The 27908-nt window shown below is 46.4% G+C and overlaps 1 protein-coding gene and 1 non-coding gene across 7 annotated transcripts in view; both read left to right on the top strand.

Moving 5' to 3' along the window:
* The window catches only part of ZZEF1 (zinc finger ZZ-type and EF-hand domain containing 1), a 128116-nt gene extending 103918 nt beyond the window's left edge, over positions 1-24198 (top strand). For 4 of the 6 annotated variants that reach the window (XM_033423178.2, XM_033423175.2, XM_033423174.2 and 1 more), the window contains exons 41-54: positions 57-231; positions 719-851; positions 5920-6119; positions 7627-7746; positions 9550-9741; positions 10852-10952; positions 12295-12430; positions 12526-12885; positions 13919-14062; positions 15629-15797; positions 15965-16063; positions 16466-16631; positions 18923-19076; positions 19680-24198. In XM_033423178.2, the coding sequence (XP_033279069.2) occupies positions 57-231; positions 719-851; positions 5920-6119; positions 7627-7746; positions 9550-9741; positions 10852-10952; positions 12295-12430; positions 12526-12885; positions 13919-14062; positions 15629-15797; positions 15965-16063; positions 16466-16631; positions 18923-19076; positions 19680-19898 (2368 nt within the window). In that variant the 3' untranslated portion in view covers positions 19899-24198. The remainder of the gene's footprint in view (positions 1-56; positions 232-718; positions 852-5919; positions 6120-7626; positions 7747-9549; positions 9742-10851; positions 10953-12294; positions 12431-12525; positions 12886-13918; positions 14063-15628; positions 15798-15964; positions 16064-16465; positions 16632-18922; positions 19077-19679) is intronic. The other 2 variants (XM_033423181.2, XM_033423176.2) reach the window with 1 other exon arrangement.
* A 3084-nt stretch (positions 24199-27282) lies between these two features.
* Positions 27283-27355, top strand: TRNAR-CCU (transfer RNA arginine (anticodon CCU)). The gene has a single exon. It is a non-coding gene; the product is annotated as a tRNA-Arg (tRNA).
* The last annotated feature ends 553 nt before the right edge of the window (positions 27356-27908 follow it).

Raw genomic sequence — 27908 nt, 5'->3', positions numbered from 1 at the left:
GATGAGTTGAATTTGGAGCCTCTGCGCTGCCGTCTAATGGAGCTCTTGCCTTCTAGCCGCGTGGGCTTGGACTGGGCCTGCTCCATGGCGGAGATCCTGCGGTCACTCAACAGCGCCCCCCTGTGGCGTGACGTCATTGCCACCTTCACAGACCACTGCATCAAGCAGCTGCCCTTCCAGCTGAAGCACACCAACATCTTCACGCTGCTGGTGCTGGTCGGCTTCCCCCAGGTACGCCACTGAAGGCCTGGCCTCCTCTTCATCACGTGCACAGCGTATATCTTTGGAAGTTTTTTTTTCTTTAGTTGTATAATTTGCCTTTATAGTATTGGTATATTTTCAAGATTATGGGATGGTTTGTTCAACTTGCATTTTTAACAGTTTTAGCCATTTGATTCATTTTCTTGGCTTTGAATAATAGGTAACTGTAATATATTAAATTACAGAGAACTTCAAAATACATTGTTCACTTTGGCATTCACCTTGATCTCATTTCTACTCTTCACGTCTCTCAACTGGTTGGGACGAAGAGGACTGTGAAAACATGGCTTTATCCAGCAAGCACTTAAACCAATTCTGTGCCAGGCCTGTGCCAGGCCCTGGACTTAGAGATGGGAAGAACCCTGTCGTTGAGTGCTTGTTGAAGTCAGCGGCACAAGCAAAAGGCACTGTGCTCTATATGCTGCTGAGTTGCCTTTTCTGTCTGTGTCATGTTTAGGTCCTCTGCGCGGGGACCCGCTGTGTTTATATGGATAATGCCAACGAACCACATAATGTGATCATCTTGAAGCACTTTACTGAGAAGAACAGGGCTGTGATCGTCAACGTCAAAACCCGGAAGAGGAAAACAGGTCCCAAGCATAATTATTTTTTCTAAGAATGAGAGACAGTTGTCCAATCTCTGTATACCCTAAAATCAGTTAAGATATCTTGGTTCTTCCCCTGCATGTGAATTTTTAAAAAACAAGTTATAGGTCCCCGAACTTCTTTTTGCTTGTCTCTGAAGTGATGTGGTTGAATTGGAATCACTTTGAAGGCCCTTTCCACACTGTTATTTTGTGTACATGGCTCTGTGTTTTTGAGTTGGCTAGATGTTTAGGTTCTGAACATTAACTCTTTTCATTTGCCAGTGTCATTTGTTTTCTAATGGGTAATTTAAATATATGATGGAGTCAGGTGGCTACAGGACTGTAAAATAACTTCACATAATTGTATTGGCATTCATGTCACTTTCCATTTTGTTTCATCAATAGAACAGTGAAGGTACATCATTATGTGCCCAGGTCTGCTCTTGAAATAATCTGCTTTATCATTCAGCTTTAGCACTAGGCACTGTCTGTGCTATTTTTGTGTACTGTGCAATGTAAAAGTCAAGGCTTATTTATTTATTTGTTTGTTTGTTTGTTTGCATGTGACTGTCCCATTGTTCTACGACCATTTGTTGAACAGACTATTCTTTCTTCATTGAATTATCTTGGCAACTTTGTGAAAATTAATTGACCCATGTATGTTTGTGTCTATTTGTGGATTCTGTTATGTTCCATTAATCTATATATCTGTCCTTACGCAAATACCACATTGTCTTGACTGTTGTAGATTTCTCCTGAGTATTGAAATCAGGTTCTCCAACTTTGTTATTCTTCAGAATTGTCGGCTACTCTAGTTCCTTTGTCTTTCTGTATAATTTTAGAATCAGCTTGTCAGTTTCTATTAAAGAACCTGTTGGACTTTTTTTTTTAATTAATATTTATTTGTTTATTTTTATTTTGTCTGCACCGAGTCTTAGTTGTGGCATTCGGGTTCTTTCATTGTGTCATTCGGGATCATTAGTTGTGACAAGTGGAGTCCTTTCAGCTGGGACATGTGAACTCTGAGTTGCGGCATGCATGTGGGATCTAGTTCCCTGACCAGGGATCGAACCCGAGCCCCCTGCATTGGGAGCACGAAGGCTTAGCCACTGGACCACCAGGGAAGTCCCCCTGCTGGACTTTTGATTGGCATTGTATTGAATCTATAGATCCATTTGGGGAGAATTGACATCTTACCAATACTGAGTCTTTTGACTTGGGAGCATGGTATATCTCTCCATTCACTTATGGGATAAATTTGGGTCTTATAAAATGTAGATCATTAATTTCTCTGAATTTCACATGGGGTATCAGATGCCTCTTCTCATTCCTGGTTTTGGTAATTTGTATCTTTTCTTTTTTGTTTCATAGGCTAGCCAGAGATTTATCAATTTATTGGATCTTTGCCAAGGACCAGCTTTTGGTTTCATTGATTGTTCTCTATCTGTTTTCTCTTTTATTGATTTCTATCTCTCCATTATTAATTTCCTTATTTCTTCTTGCTTTGAGTTTAATTTGCTCTTTTTTCTTTTTCTGGTTTCTTAAAGTGGAAGTCTAAGTCACTGATTTGAGACCTTTCTTTTTTTTGTCGATAGAAGCATTTTAATGCTATGAATTTCCTGTTAGGTGTGGCTTTATCCACATCCATAATTTTTGATATGTTGTGTTATCATTTTCATTCAGGTCAGAGTATTTTCTATTCATCTTGTGATTTTTTTCTTTCTTCTGTGATTATTTAAAATTTTGTTGTTTAATTTCCAAATATTTGGGGGTATTCCAGATACCTTTCTGTTATTGATTGCAAGTTGTGGTCAGAGAACATACTATGAATGATTTCAGTCCTATTAGATTACTGCAATTTGTTTTATGGTCAAAAATTTAGTCTGTTTCAAATAAGATTCCATGTGCACTTGAAAAAAAATGCATATACTGTGTTGTTGGTAGAGTGTCCTATAGATGTCATTGAGATCAAGTCATTTGACAGTGCTGTTCAAGTCTTCTATAGTCTTACTGATTTTTTGTCTATTTGTTCTAACAATTACTGAGAAAGGAATGTTGAGGTATCCAGCTATAATTGCGTGTATGGTCTGTTTCTCATTTCATTATGAAACGTTCCTTTATATCCCTAATAATATTCCGTGTTCTGAAATCTACTTTAATATTTAGGTAGCCTCTCTAGCTTTTTTTTTGTTGTTGTTACTAACATTTGCATGATGCATCTTTTTCTATTCTTTTTCTTTAACCTCCCTGTGTCTTTATATTTCAAGTGTAAATAGCACATAGTGGAGTCTTGGTTTTGAATCCAGTCTGACAATACCTGCCCTTTTTTTTGTTCTTTTTTTTATGGAAGTATAGTTGATTTACAATGTCATGCTAGTTTCAGGTTTACAGCACAGTGATTCAGTATATATATTCTTTTTTCAGATTCTTTTCCTTTATAGGTTATTACAAAATATTGAGTATAGTTTCCTGTGCTATACAGTAGGTCCTTGTTGGTTATCTGTTTTATATGTAGTAGTGTATGTCTGTTAATCTCAAACTTCTAATTTATCCCTCCCCAATACCTGCCTTTTTTTTTTTTTAATTATTTATTTATTTTTGCTGTGTTGGGTCTTCGTTTCTATGCGTGGGCTTTCTCTAGTTGCGGCGAGCGGGGGCCACTCTTCATTGCGGTGCGTGGGCCTCTTACTGTCGCGGCCTCTCTTGTTATGGAGCACAAGCTCCAGACGCGTAGGCTCAGTAGCTGTGGCTCACGGGCCCAGTTGCTCCGTGGCATGTGGGATCTTCCCAGACCAGGGCTCGAACCCATGTCCCCTGCATTGGCAGGCAGATTCTCAACCACTGTGCCACCAGGGAAGCCCATACCTGCCTTTTAATTGAGATGTTTAGACCATTTGTATTCAATACACTTATCAGGATGATTGAGTTCAAATCTACTATCTTCTTATTTATTTATTTATTTGTTTTTATTTTTGGCTGTGTTGGGTCTCTGTTGCTGTGCGCAGGCTTTCTCTAGTTGTGGCGAGCGGGGGCTACTCTTTGTTGCGGTGTGCGGGCTTCTCATTGTCGTGGCTTCTCTTGTTGCAGAGCATGGGCTCTAGGTGCATGAGGTTCAGTAGCGTGCAGGCTCAGTAGTTGTGGCACACGGGCTTAGTTGCTCTGCGGCATGTCGGATCTTCCCGGTCCAGGGATCGAACCCACGTCCCCTGCATTGGCAGGCAGATTCTCAACCACTGTGCCACCAGGGAAGCCCCTCTACTATATTCTTGCTTGTTTTTTGTTTGTCACATCTGTTCTTTGTTCTTTTTTCCTTCTAACTTCTTTTGGATTGAGTTGTTTTTGTTTTGTTAATGATTCCATGTTGTCTCCACTGTTAGCTTTAAAGTATATCTTATTTTTTTAGTGGTTGCTTTAGGGTTTACAGTAGTTTACCTTCAAATAATTTCTTACTGGTTGCATTAGGGTTTATAATATACACCTTTAACTCATCGTGGTCTGTCTTCAAACAGTCTACCACTTCACATATAGTGAAGAAACACAGGTTTTGTATTTTTATTCCATCATCTTTTGTACTGTTGTTGTCACACATTTTACTTTTACATGATATAAACCTCACAATACATTATTTATTTTGCTTTAAAATTCACATACTTTAAAAGGGATCTTAAAGTGAGAAAACAATAGCTTTAATATTTAGCCACATATTTACCATTTCTGGTGCTCTTCATTCCTTTGTATAAGTTCAGGTTTGTACCTGGTATCATTTTTTTTTTCCTGAAAAACTTCCCTTAATATCTCTTGTAGTGCAGGTCTGCTGCTACAAAATCATTATTTTGGTTCGTCCTGCCAAACCAAAGAAATATTTACTTTGACTTCATCTGTGAGATGAATTTTTCTAGGTAAAAAATTGTAGGCTGAGAGTTTTTTCTTTGTACACCTTAAAGATATTGTTCTTCTGGTTTGCATAGTTTCTGCCATGAAGTCAGCTGTCATTCTCTGTTACTCTTCAAAATGTGTCTCTTTTCTCTGCCTGCTTTTAAGATTTTTCTCTTAATCACTGCTTTTTAGCATTTTGATTATGATGTGCCTTGGCATGATTTTCATTGTGTTTCTTCTGCTTGATGGTTTAAAGAGCTCCTTGGATCTACAGATACATAGTTTTCATCAAATTTGGGATTTTTTTGATCATTATGTCTTCAAATAGTTTTATGCCCCCGACTAGGACACTTCCACTCTCACTGGTCAGAAGACAGAATATTCTCAGAGTTCTTTGTGAGCTCCAAGAATTGTTCTGCCTACTGCTTTTTGACAGTTCTTTCCTAGAACCAGGTAGTTTCCTATCTAGTTTCCTCTCACATTTGTGTAGATCAGTATTCAGCCAAATACTCATGAGGAACCCTCTGTAGATATCTAGAGAGGTCTCCCACACACCCCTCTCTCTGTGCATCTCTCTTCTCTGTGATATTGTGTCCCATAAGTCCTAGCTGCCTTGACTTCCCTGAACTCTGACCTCTGTCTCCTCAGTTCATTAAAACTGGACTTGGATTTCCACTCCATGCTGTGCAGGCTGGAAATTGTCTCCAGATAGCCAGGGCTATTGGAAGGCTCACCTGGTTTATGCCCCTTCTTTCAGGGGTCATCATCCTGTACTACCTATTGTCCAATGTCTGCAAACCATCGTTTCATGTATTTTTCCAGGGTTCTGGTTGTTTAATGTAAGAGAGTAAGCCCGATCCCTTTTACTCAGGCTTGTTCTGAAATGGAAGTCTCTCATGTGTTCTGTGTTTATGAACTTCCTTTAACACCTTTGGAGACAACCTGTTTGTGTGAGTAGTAGGAATGTGAATTGCATCTCTTGGTGGCTTGGTGGGTAGGTGGCCCAGTACCACTTTTGTGCTCAGCTGCAAACTGGCCTTAAATATAATGGCTAAGTTTGAAGCCAGAGAGATTTGTGTTTTGGGGTCTGCAGTTCTTGCTTCAGAAAGGCACATTACTGGGGAAGAAACTTATCTGCAGGAAGTATTAACTGTGCTTTTTGTGCCCTCTTTTCCTGCCTGACATCACCCTTCAGTGAAGGACTACCAGCTGGTCCAGAAAGGAGGAGGACCGGAATGCAGCAACTCTCAGGCCCAGCTGAGCCAATACTCCCAGCACTTTGCCTTTATTGCCAGTCACCTTCTGCAAACCAGCATGGACAGCCATTGTCCCGAGGCAGTGGAAGCAACTTGGGTCCTGTCCCTGGCCCTCAAAGGATTATACAAAACATTAAAGGTAGTGGTGAGCTGCTTCTATTTGCTAATGAATCTGGCTGTGATTTAACACCTGCAGGGTATTAACTAGAAGGACATACCATCTGATTTCAATGGATGGTTAATCATAGGATCTTGATTATTTTTAGAAATAATTGGCACCTTGCACAAGGATAACTTTAAGGAAGAAACAGAGTTTTCCCAATAGTTGGTTCTCTGTAATTTTTCAGTCCTGCCTCATGGAACCAGGTACCACTACCTAATGGGCCCATAACCTTGGAAGATGAGAAGAAAAATTGACTGAACAGTTTGTCACTTGCCTCTGAACCACAGTCCCTTCTGGTTCATCCTGGGAAGAATAAAGGGGGCTAATATCTTACGGGATCTTGGAGCAATAGGTTTGGCATTTGGTGTAAGAGAAGACAGACAAGTTAAAGAGCTGGCCGATAATTGACATGGAGATGGGAAGCCTTGACTTGTGGGGAACATGATTCTTCTACCATCTGAGGGGCATCGATAGGGAGGATCTTTCCAACAGAACTAGCCATGAGAGAAGGATCTCATTTGGAAAGTTTATGCGTTCCCTGACTTTGGCAACACTGGCGAGGAGGCCGTGGAACGACTCAAGCACCACAAGGAGATTGGACTAGATGGCATTTCAGCTCTGGCCCAGCCCTGAGAGTTTATATTTTTAGGCTTGAGACCACACATCTGCTGTTTGTTGATTTCATGGCATTTATCACAATCTACTATTGTTTTAGTTGTTTACATTACAGTAGGAAAGAGAAAATAAACTCCCTGAGGGCAGAGACCATTTCTGTCTTTGAATCCTTCATTCTGTAAATATATGTCTATTTGTCGAGCACCAGGGGCCAGATGGAACTGAGTAGTAGTGTTGAACTAGAAAGAATGTCCCTGCTGTCATGGAGCTTTCAGCCTAAACTGCAAGGGAGACGACAAAGAGCCTGCAAGGAAATCCACCATGAGCCAGAAAGAGCCTTTCTGAGGAGGTGAAATCTGAGGTGATAAATAAGGAGTCTGGGCAGAGCATTACATCCTGGGAGAGGTCAAACTCCAGGCCTGGTCGTCAGGGAGCAGAAGGAACTACCTTAGGGCTTCAGGAAACTGCCGAGGAGGAGATGAGACCACAGAGACAGGCAGGGAGCCTGCGGGACCTTGTCAGCTATGAATAGGGACTTGGATTTCAGTCTGCAGGGCAGTGGGAAGCTTTTGGAAGGTAGAGAGCAGGAGAGGGACATAAAACCTCTGTTCTTAGCACAGGACTCAGCATGTAGAATGTACGAAGCTTCAGAAATACTTGTTGAGTGAATGAATTAGAGAGCGAACACACTTAGGTTATGGCTCAGGTTCAGAGTTTCATCCTCCCCATTGACTCTGGAATTTTCACCAGAAGGTGAACTTGGGCCACTAGCTGAGACTGGGCTGTGACAGAGGCCTGCTTCTCCCCGAGTGACCCTTACCTTCTTCACTCTGAGGCAGCTGCAGATCATTCTTTTTCTGTTTGACAGGCTCATGGTTTTGAAGAGACCCATGCTACCTTCCTTCAGACTGATTTGCTGAAGCTGCTGGTGAAAAAGTGCAGCAAAGGGACCGGCTTCAGTAAAACGTGGCTCCTCCGGGACCTGGAAGTAAGGGACCAGGGTGATTCCTGCTGCTGCTTCCTGATGCAGATTTACTGGCCTGGGAGTTAGAACCACCAGTCAGTTACGGCTGGTTCTGCCCTGTGCACTCTCATCTGGTGCAGTTGTTAAAACAGTGTCTTATATTTGTCTTCCTTTTTGGAAATAGAGATTATGACACCTGTCCTCCCTTGTCAGGGAAAATGAATTTGATGTTTGTTCAAAGAATATTGGAAGAGAAGTATTTTATGGAAACACACGGTTGACCAATTATATCATGGTAGTAAATCTGCCCTTGAATTATTATTTCCCTTTAAACTTCCTTTGAGCTAAAATCAGTTCCTAAATTTGTCCTCACTTATGTTTATTTTATGTAGGATTTTAGTTGATAATTTTCATTTTATTCCTTTTCGCCATAGGCCTTAGACTTTTCTTAGTGGAATTACTGTGGTTCCCTGGGGCGTTTCTGTGCCAAGCGTCAGCTTCAGGTCAGAAAAGGCTGCTGCTGTATGGGGGTGCTCAGCTGGTCATTCTCAGTCACGCAGAGGCCTGAGCTCCAGGAAGCAGCTCTCAGTTGCCACAGGAGGATTTGGTTAGGTTTTAGGAAAGTGCGCTGAAACATATTAATGGATAACCTGGTGAGCATTTGAGCTCTTGTTCTTTAGGAAATATTTTAAAGTAAATTTTTTTTTACATTCAAAAACTTATATTTTTTATATTCAGAAAGTTTGAAAACTAGAAAAGAAAGAAAAACCCCAAATTTCATCCACCTCAAACACAGCTACCGTTAGTATTATGTGTATTTCCTTTTTCTAATTTTTTTCCTTCTGTGTTTATATTACATACGTAGGTTTAGATTGTACAGTGAGACACACTGTTGAAATAAATTGAGGTCATGTGACAGCCACTTTTCTAAGCTGTTAGGTAGTTTTCATGACGACCATCTTTAATGGCTGCAGATGATCCATAAAGATGGATTTCAGATTTTTGCCATTATTAAATGCTTCATGGACCATATCAAGAGTACAGCTTTTTACACATTTTACATTATTCCTAGAAGATGAGTTACCAGGTCAAAAGTTATGAACATTTGTGTAGCTCTTTACATTTCACCAAAATGCCTTCTAAAAGGATGATAACAACTTACACCATCAGTGGCAAAGTTAAACACGAAGGTCCCGTGTAGTTTTTATTTTTTTATTTTTTTTTCCGTGTTCTTAAAGTCTTTTATTCTATGCACATATTTTTACAAAATAGGGTAATGCTATATAACATGGCTTTTCTCTAAATATCATCTAACAAACGCTTTTCAGAACCAATAGAAATTTGTCATTATTTGTAAGGAATGTTCCTTTGTGTGAGATATGCACTAATCAAACTCCTACTGTTGGAAATTTAGCTTGTTCCCAGTTTTTTGTTTGTTTGTTTTGTTTTGTTTGTTTTTTTACATCTTTATTGGAGTATAATTGCTTTACAATGGTGTGTTAGTTTCTGCTTTATAACAAAGTGAATCAGTTATACATATACATATGTTCCCATATCTCTTCCCTCTTGCGTCTCCCTGCCTCCCTCCCACCCTCCCTATCCCACCCCTCCAGGCAGTCACAGTCCCTTGCAGTTTTTAGTCAGCATTTCTTTGATTATAAGTATGGTTGAACATGTTTTCATATTTCTTTACTAATTTTACATTCTTTTTGTGAATTCTGATGTCTTTTAAAAGGTTCAGTCAGATATTTTCTACCCTTTGAGGGTTAAAGATCTCACTGGCTAAACACTCGTGTTCCTGCCCTGCCTGATTTTCTTTCTGTATAGATTTTGTCCATCATGCTGTACTCCTCAAAAAAGGAGATCAGCACTTTGGCTGAGCATGGAGAGCTGGAGCTGGATGAGCGAGGGGACCAGGAGGAAGAGGTGGAACGGTCAGTCAGCAGCCCGGGTGAGCCGGAGCAGAAAAAGCTGGACCCTCTCGAAAGCCTGGATGAGCCCACCAGGATATGTTTCTTGGTACGTTCTTGGGTCACGGTGTGGACTGAGGAAGGGACTCTAAGGAATGGATTCTCTTTGGCTTGGGCTGTGTTTTAGCCTCCATGTGAAAATGCTTCAGACTGATGTCCTGAGAATGCACTTACTGAAGACTCAGTCGGTATCGTGCAGAATTCGTCCAGAGGGATGGAAAAGCCCTATTACAACAGTAGTTCTTAATGTTTGGGGGGTCATGGACCCAAAAGCTTTAGATCGTTTCTCCCATAAACTATACTTGCAAATAACTTTTGTAAAATTTTGCATGTAATTTCAGGCCTGTCCATAAATCCCCAGGTGACAGTCTGTCCTCACAGTTTCTCAAGACACACTCCTACTTTCCCTGGATAATCCACTCTTCCTCAGAATGATGTGAAAATGGGCAAGGGCTTGGACTTCAAAGGGTCTAACTGTGTGAAGAGTAAACAGAGAGTACGGGGTGGATATAAGAAAAGCAAGTACAGTTTTTAAAAACATCAAAAGAAAGTCCAGTACTTAGATTTATGTGCCACTTAACAAACTTGAGTGCAAGGCAGCTGCTACGGAGAAGCTAGCAATGAATACAATTTGGTGGGTTATTATTGACTATTAACAGTACATTTGTTTGCATGACTTTTTTTTTTGGTGTTTCCATGTTTTATATCTTCCTTTGAATTTATAACAGTAATGCAGATTTTACAGTCCATGTTTTAGGGCTTATAATCTTTTTTAATTTTTTTATAATTTTTTATTTTTTTGTGGTACGCGGGCCTCTCACTGTTGTGGCCTCTCCCATTGCGGAGCACAGGCTCCGGACGCGCAGGCTCAGCGGCCATGGCTCATGGGCCCAGCCGCTCCGCGGCATGTGGGATCTTCCCGGACCGGGGCACGAACCTGTGTCCCCTGCATCGGCAGGCAGACTCTCAACCACTGCGCCACCAGGGAAGCCCAGGGCTTATAATCTTATATACATGAAGTGCCCATGTGATGTTTTTAAATTATAACTTGTGGTAACTTTAGGAAATAATTGTTTTATCACTTTTGAGGTCAGATCATCAATAATGTGTTAAAGCAGTTTAAATTGTCTCTCTTCTACTTCCTCCTTGTGGCCTTCAGATGGCTCACGACGCCCTCAATGCCCCTCTGCACATTCTCCGGGCCATATACGAACTGCAGATGAAGAGGACCGACTCTTTCTTCCTGGAGGTTCAGAAGAGGTAAGGGACATTTAGACGCAGCCAAAGTGTAGTGAGTGAGGCAACAAGTAAGGGCGGGACTCTGTTTACCTCCTGCCAACGAGATCTGGGTAAAAACTCCTGACGGGCCAAAGAGCAGTTGGTTTTCAGTTCTTCGTAAAGCGACATGAAAGCTGGCTGTGCCACACCGCATGGCTCATCTTTGAGTTGTGTTGTGTGCTTCTTCTTTAGGAGGAGCTTTATATTCGCAGTCTGCCTCTTAGAGTAAACTCGTTGTGGGGGCAGAGTTTTGACACAGACGCCAAGGTTTCTCTCCCACGTCAGCCCAGGGAGCAAACGGTGCAGAGCAGGACCTTCTGGTATATTCTGGTCAAAAGTGTCCTTTCGTTTGTTTGTTTTTTCACTTCTGTACATTATTTTCGTGTTTTTTCTTCAAGGATTATTATAAAATTAACAATATACCCTTCCTCTTGGCCAGGAAGTTCAGAGCTAGTTCTCGGGCCCAGCTCTTAAATTTGTGGAGAACTTTATGTTTCTGCAACTAATCTCCTCCATCCCCCCACATCCTAGTTTTGACTTCCTATTCTGATTTATATCCAATTCCAATTTAATTTTCTTTTATTTCATATTTGTATTTTCCCATATGTATTTCTTATCTACTGCCTCAAATCCTTTGTGAGATGAGGCAGGGTTGCATCAGTTAGGACACAGAAGTATCATGGTCAAGGAAGATGGAATTTGTTTTCCCTCTCACGGCACAGTCCAGAGGTAGGCAGTAGCCTATGGTGGGTGGGCGGTCTGCTTCACAAGGGACCCCACACCCCCAAGGGTGCTGTCCTCATCTGTGTCCTCAGAGCTGGCTCCCCGACACCAGCTCTTTGTTCCAGCCCAGGGGAAAGGGGGAAGGTGGGGAAAGGAGCTCATCCTTAACCCAGTTGTTTGAGAGCAAGCTGCGGAAATGGCACACGTTACCTCATTGGCCTCCCGTTGGTGTGACCCTAGTTGCATTGCTGCTAGGAGGACTGGGAACTGTGTCTCCAGCTGGGTGATTGTGTATCTTGCTAAAACTTCAGGGAACTTTGTTTCTAAATGAAAGGAAGAATGGATCCTAAGGGATGGCTTGCATCTCTGCTTTGGGCACATGGGTATGCGTGCACGTTTGTGTGCCCGTTTGTGTGCACGTTTGCGTGCACGAATAGATGAACACCGTGAATCTAGTGTGCGAAATACGGAACGTAATAACGTAATTGCAAAATAACAGGAAAATAACTCGGATCGGCATTTCTGCAAGTTTCACTGCAGGTTAAACTCTTGCCTTTCTGTAACTAGGGTGCCCAGCTTTGTGTTTCTTCCTCCTCTTCAGGTTTGACGGGGATGAGCTCACCACTGATGAAAGAATACGGACCCTGGCTCAGAGGTGGCAGCCCAGCAGGAGTCTGAGACTGGACGAGCAGAGCGCCAAAGCTGTGGATACAGACATGATTATCTTACCATGCTTGGTATGTTGCCCCACCTGGGAAGCAAGGTGTCTGCCCTGCCCCCACCCCAGTTGTGAGAAGGCCAGGCCTCTGTGACGGTGGTCTTTGGGTTGCAGTCCCGGCCCGCACGCTGTGACCAGGCCACCACGGAGTCAAACCCTGTGACCCAGAAGCTGATCTCCAGCACGGAGAGTGAACTGCAGCAGAGCTACGCCAAGCAGCGGCGCAGCAAGAGCGCCGCCCTCCTGCACAAAGAGCTCAACTGCAAGAGCAAGAGGGCTGTGCGCGACTACCTCTTCCGCGTGAACGAGGCCACAGCAGTCCTGTACGCCCGCCATGTGCTCGCATCCTTGCTCGCTGAGTGGCCAGGGCACGTGCCAGTGAGCGAGGACATCCTGGAGCTGAGCGGCCCTGCCCACATGACCTACATTCTGGATATGTTCATGCAGCTGGAAGAAAAGCACCAGTGGGAGAAGGTAATTAGGCAGCAGGGCTGGGCTCTTACCCCACTTGCTCCTCCTCTGTGTCCCTCCCAGCCCCCCGCTGGGGCGTTTGAATAGGCTTCCTCTAGGGAGTGCCTTCCTGGAGTGAGGTTACCTGTGTGGCTCTACAGCCCCCCTGACAGGTGTGAATGCAACGAAGGTCGGGTCAGGTCGCTGTTAAACTCTCCCAAGTACTGGCCTGGAGCCGAGCTCATGGCCTAGGCAGACTTGGCGCTCAGGGAGTGTTTGATGTAACAATACACGAAACCTACCCTTGCAGTTTTCCTTTTTTGTTTTCAGACTTGAGTTTAACTCTCCTTGATAGCCTGTCTCTTCTCATGTTCCCTAGGGTCTCACACAGTGTGAAGTCTGCGGGACAGGGTTAATTATGATTCTGACAGCCTGTTCCCGTAATACAGGAAGCCTTCCAGGAAGGTTTACGTCGTCTGTTTTAAACCATGGTTTCTAGAATGTCTACCTCAGGTCAGACACTCTGCCACACTTACACCTGTGTTACGTTGTGACCCAGGGAGTTTTATTGGTGAAGAAGTCAAGCCCGGGAGGCTTGTCCAAGGCTCCCAGCTTCTGGGTGGCAGACGTGGGGTCTTACCAGAGTCTGTGCATTCTCTTAAGTCCAGGGCTCTAATTTTTTTTTTCTTTGGCCACACCTTGTGGCATGTGGGATCTTAGTTCCCTGACTAGGGATCAGACCCGTGCCCCCTACAGTGGAAGCACGGAGTCCTAACCACTGGTCCACCAGGGGAGTCTTCAGTGCTCTAATTTTAAGTTTCAACTTGACAAGTGGTGACCATCTTTTGTTTTGTTTTTAAATCACATCTTCGACTTGGTCTTTTGAAGTAGTGCTGGGTTACCAAACTTTCACAGGACTGGAAGCATCTCTTCCACTTCCTTCTCTGTAGAACCAGGGGACCCACATAGCAGAACTCAGGAGCCCTGGGCACAGTCTCTAGCTGAACTACAAAGTTTTGTCACCATCTTCCCATGTTTCCTGCCTGTGTCCCACCAGATACTGCAGAAGGTGCTCCAGGGCTGCCGAGAGAGCATGCTAGGCACCATGGCCCTGGCTGCCTGCCAGTTCATGGAGGAGCCAGGAATGGAGGTGCAAGTGAGGGAGTCGAAACACCCGTATAACAACAACACCAACTTTGAGGTACGATCCAGGGTCGGCCAGACTCGCCCAGCCTCAGGGTACGCAGCTGGCAGGACCTGCAAGGGTTGCTGAGTAGCGTGAATTTCATCAACTCCCACTGTGGCTCTTTCTGCCTGGACAGACATGGCCTAGGATGTGCTCCCGTGGTCTCAGCAGCAGTCTGCCTCCCTGAAGCCAGTCCCGGGAATCTATACAAACAAGTCGTTTCTTCTCCTGACCTTGTTTTAATAGAAAGCAAGGGGCCACCCGGCCCTGGAGGAGAGATTCCTCTTCCTGCAGCAAGCTCCTTAGAGTGAGGCCTTGGTGTCTCTGGCAGAGACTTTGAGTGTGGGTCTGGGTTCAGCCCCGACTCTGTCCATCTCCTGATGACCTGGCCACACCTTGGAGTCTCCCACCCCTTTGTTTAATTACCCAGAACTGAAAAGCCGCATCTCTTCCTTCCTTAACTCTGTACGTGGAGAGATGTAGGAGTTTGGATGAGGCAGGAGGGTGGCGGCCTCAGTTATCCTCATTGACTTAATGCTGCTTGCATTTCTTCATCTCTTTTCAAAATGTTGGTGCTGTCGTTCTGAGTAGGTGACGGCCTGTGGCCACAGTGGTGGGCGATAGAGAAACTAATCCAGGATATGGTTGTTGCCAGCTGAAGTTTCGTTTTGCAGACGTATAAACCTCCTCACTCTCTACCTTCTAAGCCTCTTTTCTTCCCCGGCTCCTAGGCTCTGTCCCCACTCCCCCAGCCCCACGTAGACACACCTAGTGAGCTAGCGAGTTCTACCTCAGAGCCCTCAGAGTGATCACCTTACCTTCTCCACTGCCCTGACTCCTCCCCTTCCCTGGGTCCCTTCCTCTGCTCCTCTCTGATCCCCCACTGCTGGCCTGCCCCGGCGCTGGCCTTGCTGCACATCAGCTGTCACAGTGATCCTGGTACAGCACAAACCTAACCTAGGCTTTCTCCTGCTTACAACCTTTCCAGGGCTCCCCCTGCTGTCCAGACAAGTCTCAACGCTTCATTTTAGCACACAAAGTCTTCTGCATCTGTCCCTGCCAGCCTCTCCAGGGTCACGTCACCCCTGTCCCCATCTCCCAAGCATATGTGCACACAGAGCTCACCCTGTACCTCAGACACATCAAGCTCCTGTTACTCCCTGAACATGTCAGGCTTTCCAGTCAGTGCTCTTTCCTTTGCCTGGAATGTACCCGCCAGGTGCTCATCTCTCTCACCTGCCTCCTGCCATTCCTTCCTCCTGGACAGGCTGCTCCTGTGCCCCCAGTCTCCACAGCAACCCAAACATCCCTTCACTGGGACTCTTTTCTGCCCTCGCCTCCCCTCCCCTCCCCTCCCCCGACTCCTTCGAGCTGTGCCCCAGGCTGCACAGTGTGCTTCCTGCCGTGTTTGCAGCCATGTGCGTTCTCCCCGACTCAGCTGGGCCGAGAGCTCCTGGAAGGCAGGGGCTGTGACTTACCCCTTCTTACGTGCCCAGTTTTAACTGCAGATTGGCACAAGGAAGCCTTCAGTCACTGTCCAGTGGCCAGCGATGACAGGAATGTCCTTGTTTCCCCTCCTAGGATAAAGTTCACATTCCTGGTGCAATCTACCTCTCAATCAAATTCGATCCTCAGTGCAATACAGAGGAGGGCTGTGACGAGCTAGCCATGTCCAGCAGCAGTGACTTTCAGCAGGATCGACACAACTTCAGTGGGTCTCAACAGAAATGGAAAGATTTTGAGCTTCCAGGTAGTAAATAAATACTGAGTTATACAGACTCTTAACGTTAAGTACCTAGAAGGGAAATTGTTGAAGGATTTAAAACTGTGTTGAATCTGTCTCAGTGGAAAGCGCTCACTTGCCTTTCCCTGTTGCTGCAGTGTCCTGACTTGTTTTCTGATTCTTGTGTGCCCCAGGAGATACTCTGTATTACCGCTTCACCTCTGACATGAGCAACACCGAGTGGGGCTACAAATTCACTGTGACAGCTGGGCACCTGGGGCGATTCCAGACAGGTGTGTGCTCTGGTCTTTCTGTTTGCATGATCTCCCGGCCCGGGACACTCTGGGGTTCGGTGCCTTTATGTCACTGATCTTTGTTAAAATCAAAGCAGGTACTTTTCTCTGAGACTTCAACAAATATGTCCACAAGGCCCACGCACGTCCCTCGTGAATGTGCTGGAGTTGGCAGGTTGTAACTTCTAAAGAGCCATCTGTCAAGACCTAGGAAAGATGCTTGTTCTCTTAGAATTTGCCAGGGCATTCTGCAAAAAGGAAGAACTGAAAGTGTTCCTATGTTGCTGTTACATAAGGCATAATTTCAGGTGAAATGTAAATGATCACAGTGGTTTCCTCCCATTCATTAAAACTTGAGCAGTTTACATTTTTCAAATGTCTCTGTGTTGTGGGGGTTGCCAGGATTCGAGATTTTGAAGCAGATGCTGTCAGAGGAAAGAGTTGTGCCGCACCTCCCGTTGGCCAAAATTTGGGAATGGCTGGTGAGCGTGGCCTGTCGCCAGACTGGTCATCAGCGGTTAAAAGCCATCCACCTACTCCTGAGGATCGTGCGATGCTGCACCCACAGGTGAGCTGCCTTCTGGATACAAGTCCCTTGCTGGGTATTTGTATTGTGAATATCTCCCCCCACTTCGGGGCTTGCCATTCACTCTGTTAGTGGTGTCTTTGATGAGAAGTTTCTAATTTTAATGTCTTCCAGTTCATCACTCATTTCCTTTATGATAGAGCTTTCACTGTCCTATTTAGGAAATTTTTGCCTTATTTGACCTTGGGGTCATGAAGATAAAGCTTAATTATTTTTTCTTCCGTATTTAGGTCTACAGTCCACATGGAATGAATTTTAGTGCATGATTTGAAGGGTAGGGTCAAACTTTGCTTTTTCTCACATGGATCTCCACTTAACTCAAAAGCCCACCTTTCCCCTCACCACACTCCAGTGCCCTCTTTGTCACAGAGAAGGTGTCCATATACACATGGATCCATCCCTGGTTGCTTTTGTTCCATTGGTCTTTTTGGTTATCTTTGTGCCAGTACCACACTTAGATTTTGTAGCTTTATAGCAAATTTACGTTATCTAGCAGTATAAATCCTTCAACTGGTTCTTCATCTTCAAGATTGTCTTGGCTATTTTTACCCTACATGTCCATGTAAATTTTAGAAATAGTTTATTTCTTTCCCCCCCACCAGCTTTATTGAGGTGTAATTGACAAATAAAATTGTAATGTATTTAAAGTATAGAAGGTAATGATTTGATACATAATACATTATACATTGTGAAAGGATTCCCACAATCGCGTTAACTAACACATCCATCACCTCATATGTTTACCTTTTTTTGTGGTATGTGACAACACTTAAATTTCACCCTCTTGCTGAAATTTGCTTTTCAGCAAATTTCTGTTATGTGTTATAGTATTGTACACTATTATCAACTATAGTCACCATGTTGTATAATAGATCCTCAGACCTTATTCATCTTGTAACTGAAAGTTTATACCCTTTTACCAGCCTTTCTCCATTTCCCCCACTTCCCAGCCACTGGCAACTACCATTGTAACTCCCCGTTTCTATAGGATTGACTTTTTTTTGGATTCCACATAAAAGTGATACCGTGCAGTATTTGTCTTTCTTTATGTAGCTTATTTCACTTAGCATAATGCCCTCCAGGTTCATCTATGTTGTCGGAAATGGCAGGATTTCCTTTTTTCTCATAACTGAATAATATTTCATTGTGTATATATACACCACATTTTCTTTATCCATTCGTCCATTGACAGGCATTATTTCCAGACATTGGCTATTAGGAATAATACTTCAATGAACATAGGAGTACTGATAATCTCTTTGAGATAATGATTTCATTTCTTTTGGATATACCCAGAGGTGGGATCGCTGGATCATTTGGTAGTTCTAGCTTTAATTTCTTGAGGAACCTCCATACTGTTGTGCATAGTGGCTGTACCAGTTTACGTTCCCACCAACAGTGCACAAGGGTTCTCTCTTTTCTCGACGTCCTTGCCAGCATTTGTTTTCTCTTATCTTTTTGATGAAAGCTATCCTAACACAGGTGAGGTGATATCTTATTGTGGTTTTGATTTGCATTTCCCTGATGATTAGTGATAATTGAACACCTTTTTATGTACCTGTTGGCCATTTGTATGCCTTCTTTGGACAGATGTCTCTTTAGGTCATTTGCCTATTTTTTTTTTTTTTTTTTTTTTTTGCGGTACGCAGGCCTCTCACTGTTGTGGCCACTCCCGTTGCGGAGCACAGGCTCCGGATGCGCAGGCTCAGCAGCCATGGCTCACGGGCCCAGCCGCTCCACGGCATGTGGGATCTTCCCGGACCGGGGCACGAACCCGTGTCCCCTGCATCAGCAGGTGGACTCTCAACCACTGCGCCACCAGGGAAGCCCTGATAACATTTTTGATATGTTTATTTACTATTGTTTTTAATATGGTCACACAATACTACATATACAGTTTTTAAATGTTTACATTTTATGTTGCGTATCTTGCTCTTTTCCACTTAACGTCTATCTTGAGATTTTTTCCGCTGTCACTGGAAGTTTTTAACAACCATTTTTAAAGATGTGCAGTTGATTTACATGAATGTGCTTGAGGATATCCTTTTCCCCAGAGTCCTGGTTTGAAGTTGAGATGCTGCCCCTTTTTTTAATTTGCCATTGGTGAATATTTTGGGCTGTTTTGGGGGGTGTGAGGTGACTGGAACTGTCTTGTCCTGCCTTTACTGGATGGGGGGGCGGGGAGTGTTGGAGCTGCAGTACCCGGCAGCTACCCTCTGTCTGTCTGACATCTGATGGGCGTGATCCCAGCAAACCATACCCCTCTCCCACAGCGACCTCTGTGACCTCATGCTGTTGAAGCCCCTGTGGCAGCTCTTCACCCAGATGGAGTACAGCCTGTTTGAGGACGTGACACAGCCTGGCATCCTGCTGCCCCTGCATCGCGCCCTTACCGAGCTCTTCTTTGTCACTGAGAACCGCGCCCAGGTGAGGGCCTGTCCTGCCTCCCCACCAGGTTCCGGGCCTCTGCTTCGTCTGCTGCCTGGGGCCAGCGCTGGGCCTCAGGTCACAGCCCTCTGAGAGCCCAGCGTGTCGTGGGGGCTTGGCAAACCCGCACAGGGAGACAAGCGTGGCCTGGGGCCCGGGGTTCCCCTCTCTCCCGCCCCAGGGAGCCAGGCCCTCCCCAGGATTGCTTGTTTGCTCAGGCCTGATGCCAAAGGGGGAAGGAAACTGCCCTGGATCGACCCTTGACAGCAGTGAGTTTGGGAAAATAAACCAACAGGTTCTTTCTTCTTCCTCTTTTCCCTCCCCTCAGCACAATAGACTCATTGACTGTGAGAGATGAAAGGGCCTTTCAGAACTCTTTAGCTTAAGCCCTCGTTTTATAGTGAGGAGACTGCGGTGAGTCAGGACACCTGGTTCCCCACCGTCCTGCTCCTTCCATGGCTCCCAAGGAAAGCAGGCAGTGAGATGTCTGGCAGAGTGGGCAGCAGTGTCCCACCCGAGTCTTCTGGGGCCTTGGGTCGTGGGTCATGGGTGGGTGTCTGCTAGCAGGTGGCCTCTGACAGCTGCCCTCCGCTCTTTCCGCAGGAGCTCGGCCTGCTGCAGGATTACCTGCTGGCCTTAACCACCGACGACCACCTTCTGCGCTGCGCGGCGCAGGTACGCCCTCCCCGGGCGGCCGAAATTCCCCCGGCACCCGTGCAGACTCCACCCCAGCTTTACACGGAGCTCTGTTCCCAGTCAGCCACTTCCTACTGGTGTCACAGACAGCAACGGAGCCCCATTTATCAGTGTCGTTCGTATTAAACTGTGGGGTCAGTAGACACTAGCAAGAATTTGTGGCTTTTACACCAGAACAACCAGTGCCTTAAATTTATAGTTTGGCTGATCCCTGAAGTTTCCATAGAGGATTTCAGATATTTTTGGATGTAACTTTCTTCCCTGGTAGGAGAACTCCTCTCTGACAGCTATTGGGTCTCAGGGCCCCTTTGTGCTTTTAAATTACTGAGGATCCCCAAAAGCTTTTGTTTATGTGCATTATATATATTGATATATACTGTTAGAAATTAAATTAGATTTTAAATTTAGAAATTAAGTTAGAAATTAAATGCTAAACACTTATCAATTTGTTTTTTAAAATAATCTCATTCTATTTAATACTACAGTTGTGAAAAACAACGGTATTTTTCAAAACAAAATAATTTTTGAGAAGGGTAGCGTTGTGTTCCATTTTTGCAGATCTCTTTAATGTCTTCCTTAACAGAAGACAGCTGGATTCGCAGATCTGTTTCTGCTTTCAGTTGTTCTATTATCACACAGCAGCCTCTGGAAAACTCCACTGTATACTCGTGAGAGTATGAAAGTGAAAAGAGAGAAATAATGTCTTGGTATTATTATGAAAATTGTTTCCACGACACGGAGCCCCTGAAAGGGTCTGGGGAACCCGCAGGCTCCAGACTACATTTTGAGAACCTTAGGCTCACAGACTCCTTGAACATCGTAGAGTGTGTGGTCTGCGTCCACAGTGGACAGATGGGGACACGGAGGCTCAGAGAAGGGAAAGATTTGCCCGCAGTCTCACTTGAGGGGCATCCAGCTGGGACTCCCGGCCAGCGCCCTGCACTCTGTTCCTGGCAAGTTTTCTCAGTGAACCTACGGTCCTCCTACAAAAAAGGGTCAGAGTGCCTGCTTAGAAGCGGGCTTCCCCATCCACTACAGAGGGGTTTGTGTGAATCGTCCTGACCCCGAAGGCAGAGTGAAAACTCCCTCCCCTCCCGACGGAGGCCTGCCAGCCCTGCCATCACCACCCGTGGTGTCCCAAGGTTTCACACAGTGAAATCTTGACATTTGACCGTTTTGACACCGGAAGCTTTGACACCACATCACATATTGGTGTGGCTCCTCCCTCACCTGCCGCTGTGTCCGGTCTCCTAATCCTCATTCTGACCCTCCCTGCAGCCTGTGCACTTTGCTGGACCGGCGCTCTGCTTCTTCTCCCTGCTTCTGCCTCTTCCTTCCCCAGCCCCTGCTCCCGGCTCCTGCTGCCTTGGCTTGGAGACCAGCCTTGGCCTGGCTCCAGGGCGTCTACCTTCCCAGCATTGCTTCCCGGGGCGGGGGGGGGGGGGGGGGGGGGGGGCGCCCACTGGCTGTTTGTTTCTTCCCTTCTGCACTTTTGTGCTGCTGTCCTCATTCCCTAAACAGCTTTCCCAGACCCCCCTGCAGATGTGCCCTCTGAGCCCCCAGACTGCACCTGCTCCTCTCTCGGGACAGTGATGATTCTGCCTACATTTGGAGTTTCCATGTGGACTTTCTTGATAGCTTTGTCTTTCACTCTAGACTGTGGTCCCCCTGGTGAGGGGAACCACATCTGGCTCGCGTCTGCCTCTCCCCTTCCCTCCTCAGGTGCTCAGCTGAGGGTCTTGTTCTGTCAGCAGTTAGTGACCCAGCAGGTGACCGGTTCTTGACGTTGGTGATGACTCTTTCTCCCTCCACAGGCTCTGCAGAACATTGCTGCTATCAGCCTGGCCATCAACTACCCAAACAAGGCCACCCGCCTCTGGAATGTTGAGTGTTAGCCCTTGGTATGGTGTGCATGGAACTAGCTAATCTGTCCACAAGGATCTTAGAGCAGATGTCTAAACTCATTCGGGAAGATTCCTGTGGCGTTGGTGCCTGGCTCTCCTTGAGCTCCCCCTTCCACCCCAACTAGAATGCCAAGCCGCCATGTCTCCGAGAACTTCCCGTGTCACAGGCCAGGCACCCGCACGTACCATAGCATGTGAGAATAAGCAGACCAGTGCAAAATTATTCAGAAAGGGCAGGCAGCAGGCCCTTGAGAAGGTTGTTCAGAGGCCAGCCTCCTCCAGGGTCTGTCCCTGCAGAAGCCACAGCCCCAAGAAGACCTGGCTGCAGCCGCTCTGGAAAGGAATCTGTCTCCATTGAGCTGGAACTGCCTGCACTTGACCTTCAGGGGAAGACAGGGTCTGCCCTGAGCCACCTTTCTCAGCAGGACCTCCAGCAGCAGCCTGGGAGCTCCTCCTTTGCTTTTGCTTCTTGAGACTGGGTCATCCAAACCAAAACCAGTGAGAGCCCCTCGGGGCTGCCACCTGGTCCCCACCATTCTGTACGGAACCCACTGCCGCACTGGCCCCCTGCATAGCCTCGGCCGTCCCGGAGAAATCCTTGGTGAGAACAAGTGCCCTTGGGAACAGCCAGCAGGCCGCCGTGCACGTCCACCCGTGCCCTGCTCCCAGCACAGCTGCGTTGTTTTAGTTGTTGTTTTAACATATTTCGGTTCCCACCTCATGTTCTTAGAAAGAACCACGCCAACTCCCTTGAGAGAAGCTCGGGGGCCTGACCAGTGGATCGGTCATTCCGGGGGACAAACTGGTTTGTGTGAAAGTAGCAGAACTTGAAGAATACTCTTTAGCTTCTGTACCTAAAGATTTGAAATGTAATCACAGGATATCTTACCTTAGAAGTAAAAACAAACAAAACCACATGATTGTATTTCTGCTCCACGGTCGTGGTAATCCATCACGTCCACCTCTGGGACTCTCCGTGGTTACTTGGCTGTCACTTGTCTGGCAATAACTACATTAGTTCTAATGAATGCTGTTTTCCACATTTTTTTTTAAATGGTTGTAGTCTTGCCCTGAAGTGCTGATTACTATTCTCTTTCCAAAGCCACGCTTTGGAGTGTGAGGCTGGGTTGGCACCTGTGCCATGGATAAGCCTCAGTGGGACTCGCCATTTGAAGAATGTTTGAGCCAGCTGCCATTTAAGGGCGGGGGTCTGGGCCCGAGCATGTCCCCCCACACAGGGCCAAACCCAAGGAAGGCTCATCATACCCAGGGCCAAGTTGAGCAGATCAGCACTGCCATGGCCTCGGAAGCCCCCTCTGCAGGGCCCAAGACTCCTGGTCCCAGGAGCATCTCACCGCAAGAGCACTTTTGCCTTCTGGGTCAGGAGGCCAAGGTGCAGCGACCTTCTGCAGCCCTAGAATTGGATTCTCAGCCCAGCCCCAAGCTGCATGTGGAGCCATTATGGAGGGAAGAATTCAAAGGAGACAGAAACAAACAGGACAGGTCCTGAAGCTCGGTGACCTGAAGCCCATCACCCTGGTGTCAGAAAGGCCCGGGCATGGCCTGGTGTCCCACGGTGTTGAGGTGTGAGGCGCTGCTGGCTTGGTAGAAGCCGCTTTCTCATCTTTTGCTCTGCCTGCATCCCCAGAGAAGGGCCTACACTCCGTACCACCCAGACCCGGGTGGGTCTCTCAGTGAGGAGGGAATTCACAGAGAAGCGCTGTGCTCGGGAGGAGAGGTCCCTACTGCGGGCTCGGGCTCACTGAGGGGCTCCACGGAAGGTCAGCATGGAGATGGTGCACTCACTGCTTACCCTCGCCATGCCCCCCACCTCCCCGATACCCCTCCGTGCCTCAAACTGACAGCAGCCACCAGCTTTGCTCCCCATGCTCCCTCCTGGAAGATAAACTGTAAATAAACGCTGGTCTCCTCATAGCTTCTCTGTGTACACCACCCTTGCTATTCTGGTCTCTCTGTGTTCAGTTTGCACAGAATAAGCCTCGGTTTCCCCTTCACACACAACTGCTGCTCTCTCCTGGGAGGGCCCTGCCTGGCCCAGCTCCCCTGCATCGCACCCGCCTCTGCTTCCAGCCACTGGGTGGCGCCGCTGAGCCAGGCCCCGCTCCCCTGGTCCCCAGCTGGGCCAACAGCATCCGAAAGCGCGATTTCCATCAAGACCAACATCCCTCTGATCCTTCTTAGGCAGGACTGCCTGGAATGAGATAAAACTGGCAGGAATGAAGGTGTTGTGGAAACATGTGCCTAATCTATAAAGAAATCTGTTCCAAACCATGTATATTGTACAGACAGACGCTGTTCCTAACGAGGAGTGACTTATTTTCATCATCGTTTTTAATTTGTTTTCTTACAGGTTTACGATTTTGAATTTTTCTTATTTGGTTGAAGGAAAGAATTTTGATTATATCAGCTGAGTAAGTTCAGCCTGTATAAAGGATGTTAAGTTGTGGGTAAAATATGCAAATGAAGAGAAATATATTGTACAAATTCTATATAAAAAGGTACACTTGTGTGTGGACTTTTCTTTTTTTCCTTCTGCCTCTCTTACGAAGATGATACCTGGAGTTTCTATCAAGTCCATCCTGATGAATTTCTAGAATCCCACGTCCTCAGGGTAGAAAGGAATCAGAACGGTTCTTAGCTCCGATACCCCTCCCAGCTGCACCTCCTGCCTTGACTATAGCCGTGCAGGAGATGCCCCTCCCCTCGGGCTTATGGTCTGGGGGGCTTATGCTCAGCCTCTGCCCCCTGGGCCTGTCCGTCTGCACAGCTACTCAGAGGTTTGTGCACATACACGCTCTCTGCCCGGTCAGCTCCTCTCCAGCCACACACCCCAGCTGCATCCCAGGCACCCCTCACCTCTTGTGGCTCACAGGACCTGTGTGCAGCCAGCCGAGGGGAGGAAGGCAGGGGTCTCACGGGGCTGCTACCCATCCAGGGCCCGGTTTCCTCCTTGCCTGCCTCTGGACCTGCTTCTGACAAAACACGAGGCCGACGTCTGCCCATCCTGGGGTCTTGCGCTTCCTCCCTCACATCGCTGGTTTGCCACTTACTGCTGTGCCCCCTTCTCAGCCACTTTCCTAGTGCTGAGGGCTGTCTCATGAATTAGAGAAGAGAGACTTTGGTGGGAGCTGGATGTAACCAATCTTCGAGGCCCGTCTGTTCCGGCCTGAAAGCATCTTGACACATCCCCCCTAAAGCCCCCAGACTGCCTTCTGAGGAATCCGGGGCCAGGACCCAGGACCCGGACTCAGCCCTCATCATCCTTGAGGCTGGAGAGAAAACTGGATCAGCGTGGGGCTCAGCAGAACTGGGTGCTCCCAAGGCCTGTGCAGCCACTGAGTCTCCCTCTAGAGCCTGTTGGTGATGCTTTCGCCCTTTCCTGTCTCACAGCGTTACCTAAGCAACATTGATTGCTTGGGCCTTTACTCCAAAAAGTCGGCCTGGAGAGGCTGGCTGTGTTGTGCTCTGTCCGTCTGAGCCCCGTGCTGCTGCTCTGACACTGCTTTTGCTTGGCTGGAAAGGCTGCCTGCTGAGATTAACCCACGAGTAAACAATAGAAGGTCACAGAGGTCAATAGCAATCTGAACTCAAGCCTTTTAGAACGGAAGGGAGACACAGTTCAACCAGCCAAGCCTCCTCATTTGAGAAAGAACTAGAAGCTGTGAGAGGTCAGCTTGAAATCGCACAGGAAGTGGTGGCAGAGCCAGACCAGCTCAGCTCTTCTGACACACCAGCCCCAAAGCTGTCACCGTGGTAGGCACGCGTTCATTCATTCAACAAACAAATTTACTCAACCAATCAGCAGTAAGCCACCTGGTTAAAAACCCAGGCTCTGGCTTTAAATTCTGATGTTTTCAAGGATTTTAAGCCCCCGGTGTTTCCTCTTCATATACTAAGTTCTCCAGTCTGCATTTTAATTAAAATGGTAATTTCTATTAAAAACAAAAACAAAACCAGCCTCCGGATTGAGGCCAAATGTAAACATGGCCCTGTGTGCCCTATATGGTGGACCCTGTCACTTACTACCCTTTCCCACCCACTCCCCTTCCCTGCTAACAGAATCCAATTTTTTTGCAGGTGGCGACTGGAGATACTTTAATCTCAAGAAAGATAGGACCTTACACTAGCTCCTGAGGAAAGTCACGATTGGTTTAAATCCGTCTCGGTAATCTCATTTCTATTTGCTGAATGTTCACTTTTCCAGCGCCTCCCACAGTCAGGGTACCTGTGTGACCCAGTTCTGGCTAAAGAGAATTCAGCTTAAGCCTGTTGGGAGGCCTTGGGGAAGGGATTTTGCCCCGGCCCCCACTTGTTCCTCTTGACTGTGGTGAGAGAGCACCATGCTTGGCACTCCCGCAGCAGTCTTGCTGCCACGGGGCAACCTCCAGAACGTGCGTGCGTGCGTGTGTGTGTGTGTGTGTGTGTGTGTGTGTGTGTGAGAGAGAGAGAGAGAGAGAGAGAGAGAGAGAGAGGGAGAGGGAGAGGGAGAGGATGAGAGAGAATATGTTTGTTGTTGTGCGGTCTCTTCCAGCTGAAAGCAATTCTGACCCAAGTTTATGCAACAATTTGGCTCCAATAGTTCGAAAAAATGTCGTAGTTCTGTCTCATCACGTCAATACGAAAGGTATATGGAAAGCAAATATGTAAAAATCCCTGAAATAAAATCAAAGAGACTTCTGGCAGTGTCCAGTCAAGCCACAGATGACATTAAGCTGCAGCCATTGCCAAGTTGTTATTCTCCTTTCTAGGGATTCTCGGTACGGAGCTTTGCTCATGCTCAGTGAAGTGCCAGACTAACTTTGGAGGCGCTGCCCTGGATTTACTGGGATTTCTTCAGTTGCAAGTTAAACCCACTCTAAGCTAACTTAATTTAAAAGAGAATTTATTGACTTACAAAACTGAAAAAGCCCAAGTTGCATCTGGCTCCAGGCAAAGCTAGATTCCAGGTCAGTCTGTCTGTCTCTCCCCCTCCGTCCCCTGCTCTGCTTCTCTCTTGGGTTTTCACAGAGGTGAAGGTGAAGAACCAGGTGATGGTTCTCCCCTCCTTTCCAACCTGACCACTGCCCACCACTGACTCCCCGGTGGCGACAGCCTCTCACTGTCTCTTCATGTGATGCTTCCCTGAGTTGTTAACTGATGTTTTCTAGCCATGAGTTAAGTTCATGTTTACAAAGCTACTTGGGAGACCCATGAGTTTGCAGGTTGTCAGCCCAGAACTGCTGAGCAGCACAGCATCCATGACAACTGGGCAGGAGATGTGCCGGGAGAGCCCCACAGAGGTGTGCTGTGGGTCACACCAGCACACCTGCTCAACCACTGAGCTACCCTGCCGGGCAAGATGCCCCTCATCCATTAGTGGTATAGACGTTTCCCATACAGAAGTGGAGAAAAACATCCAAAAACAACCGATCTAAAAAAAAGGTTACATGGAAAAGAATGAGCACGGGTATACCAAGCAGATGAGACCAGAAAATCAGGGTCATTTAGTATTAGGCAATGCAGTTCAAGACAAAAAATTTAACTGGACCAAATGTCATTTTATGGATCAATATTTTCTGCGGATAAAGAGTGTAATTTGTGGGACTTCCCTGGTGGTCCAGTGGTTAAGACTCTACGCTCCTGATGCAGGGGGCCCGGGTTCGATCCCTGGTCAGGGAACTAGATCCCACATGCCACAGCTAAGAGCCTGCATGCTGCAACTAAGACCTGGCGCAGCCAAATATATATATATATATATATATATATATATATATATATATATATATATATATATATATATATATATATATATATATATATTTAAGAGTGTAATTTGCAGTTAAAACAGTTTTCTGTACCAAATCCCACCAGAAATTACATAAGGCAAGCACTGCTAGAAATGTGTGGAGAATTGAGCAATTGTAACAGAAGGTAGGTGACATCCTTCTCATTTACCAGCAGGTTATTTGAAAAAAAAATGAACAGCAGAGTTGTAAGGAAGCTTTCATGACAAAGCTCCCCTTCGCCGAGACTGCCCATGGAGAGAGAACCTCCTGAGAAGGAGGGCAGTTGACCCTCCCAGACCTTGACTCTCCTAGGCCTGCCTCCCGTCCCTGAGGGTCCCCTTCCGGGTGGACCATGTCATGCTCCCTGGGGGTCTTGTGCTCCCTTTGCCCTGCAGGCTGGGTATGGACATAGGCCTTCCTCTTACTGCACATGACACAACCAGGGC

Source organism: Orcinus orca, chromosome 19 (assembly GCF_937001465.1).
Source record: "Orcinus orca chromosome 19, mOrcOrc1.1, whole genome shotgun sequence".
Lineage (NCBI taxonomy): Eukaryota > Metazoa > Chordata > Mammalia > Artiodactyla > Delphinidae > Orcinus > Orcinus orca.
Note: the sequence above shows the minus strand (reverse complement) of the source record. Positions and strands in the feature narration are given on the sequence as shown.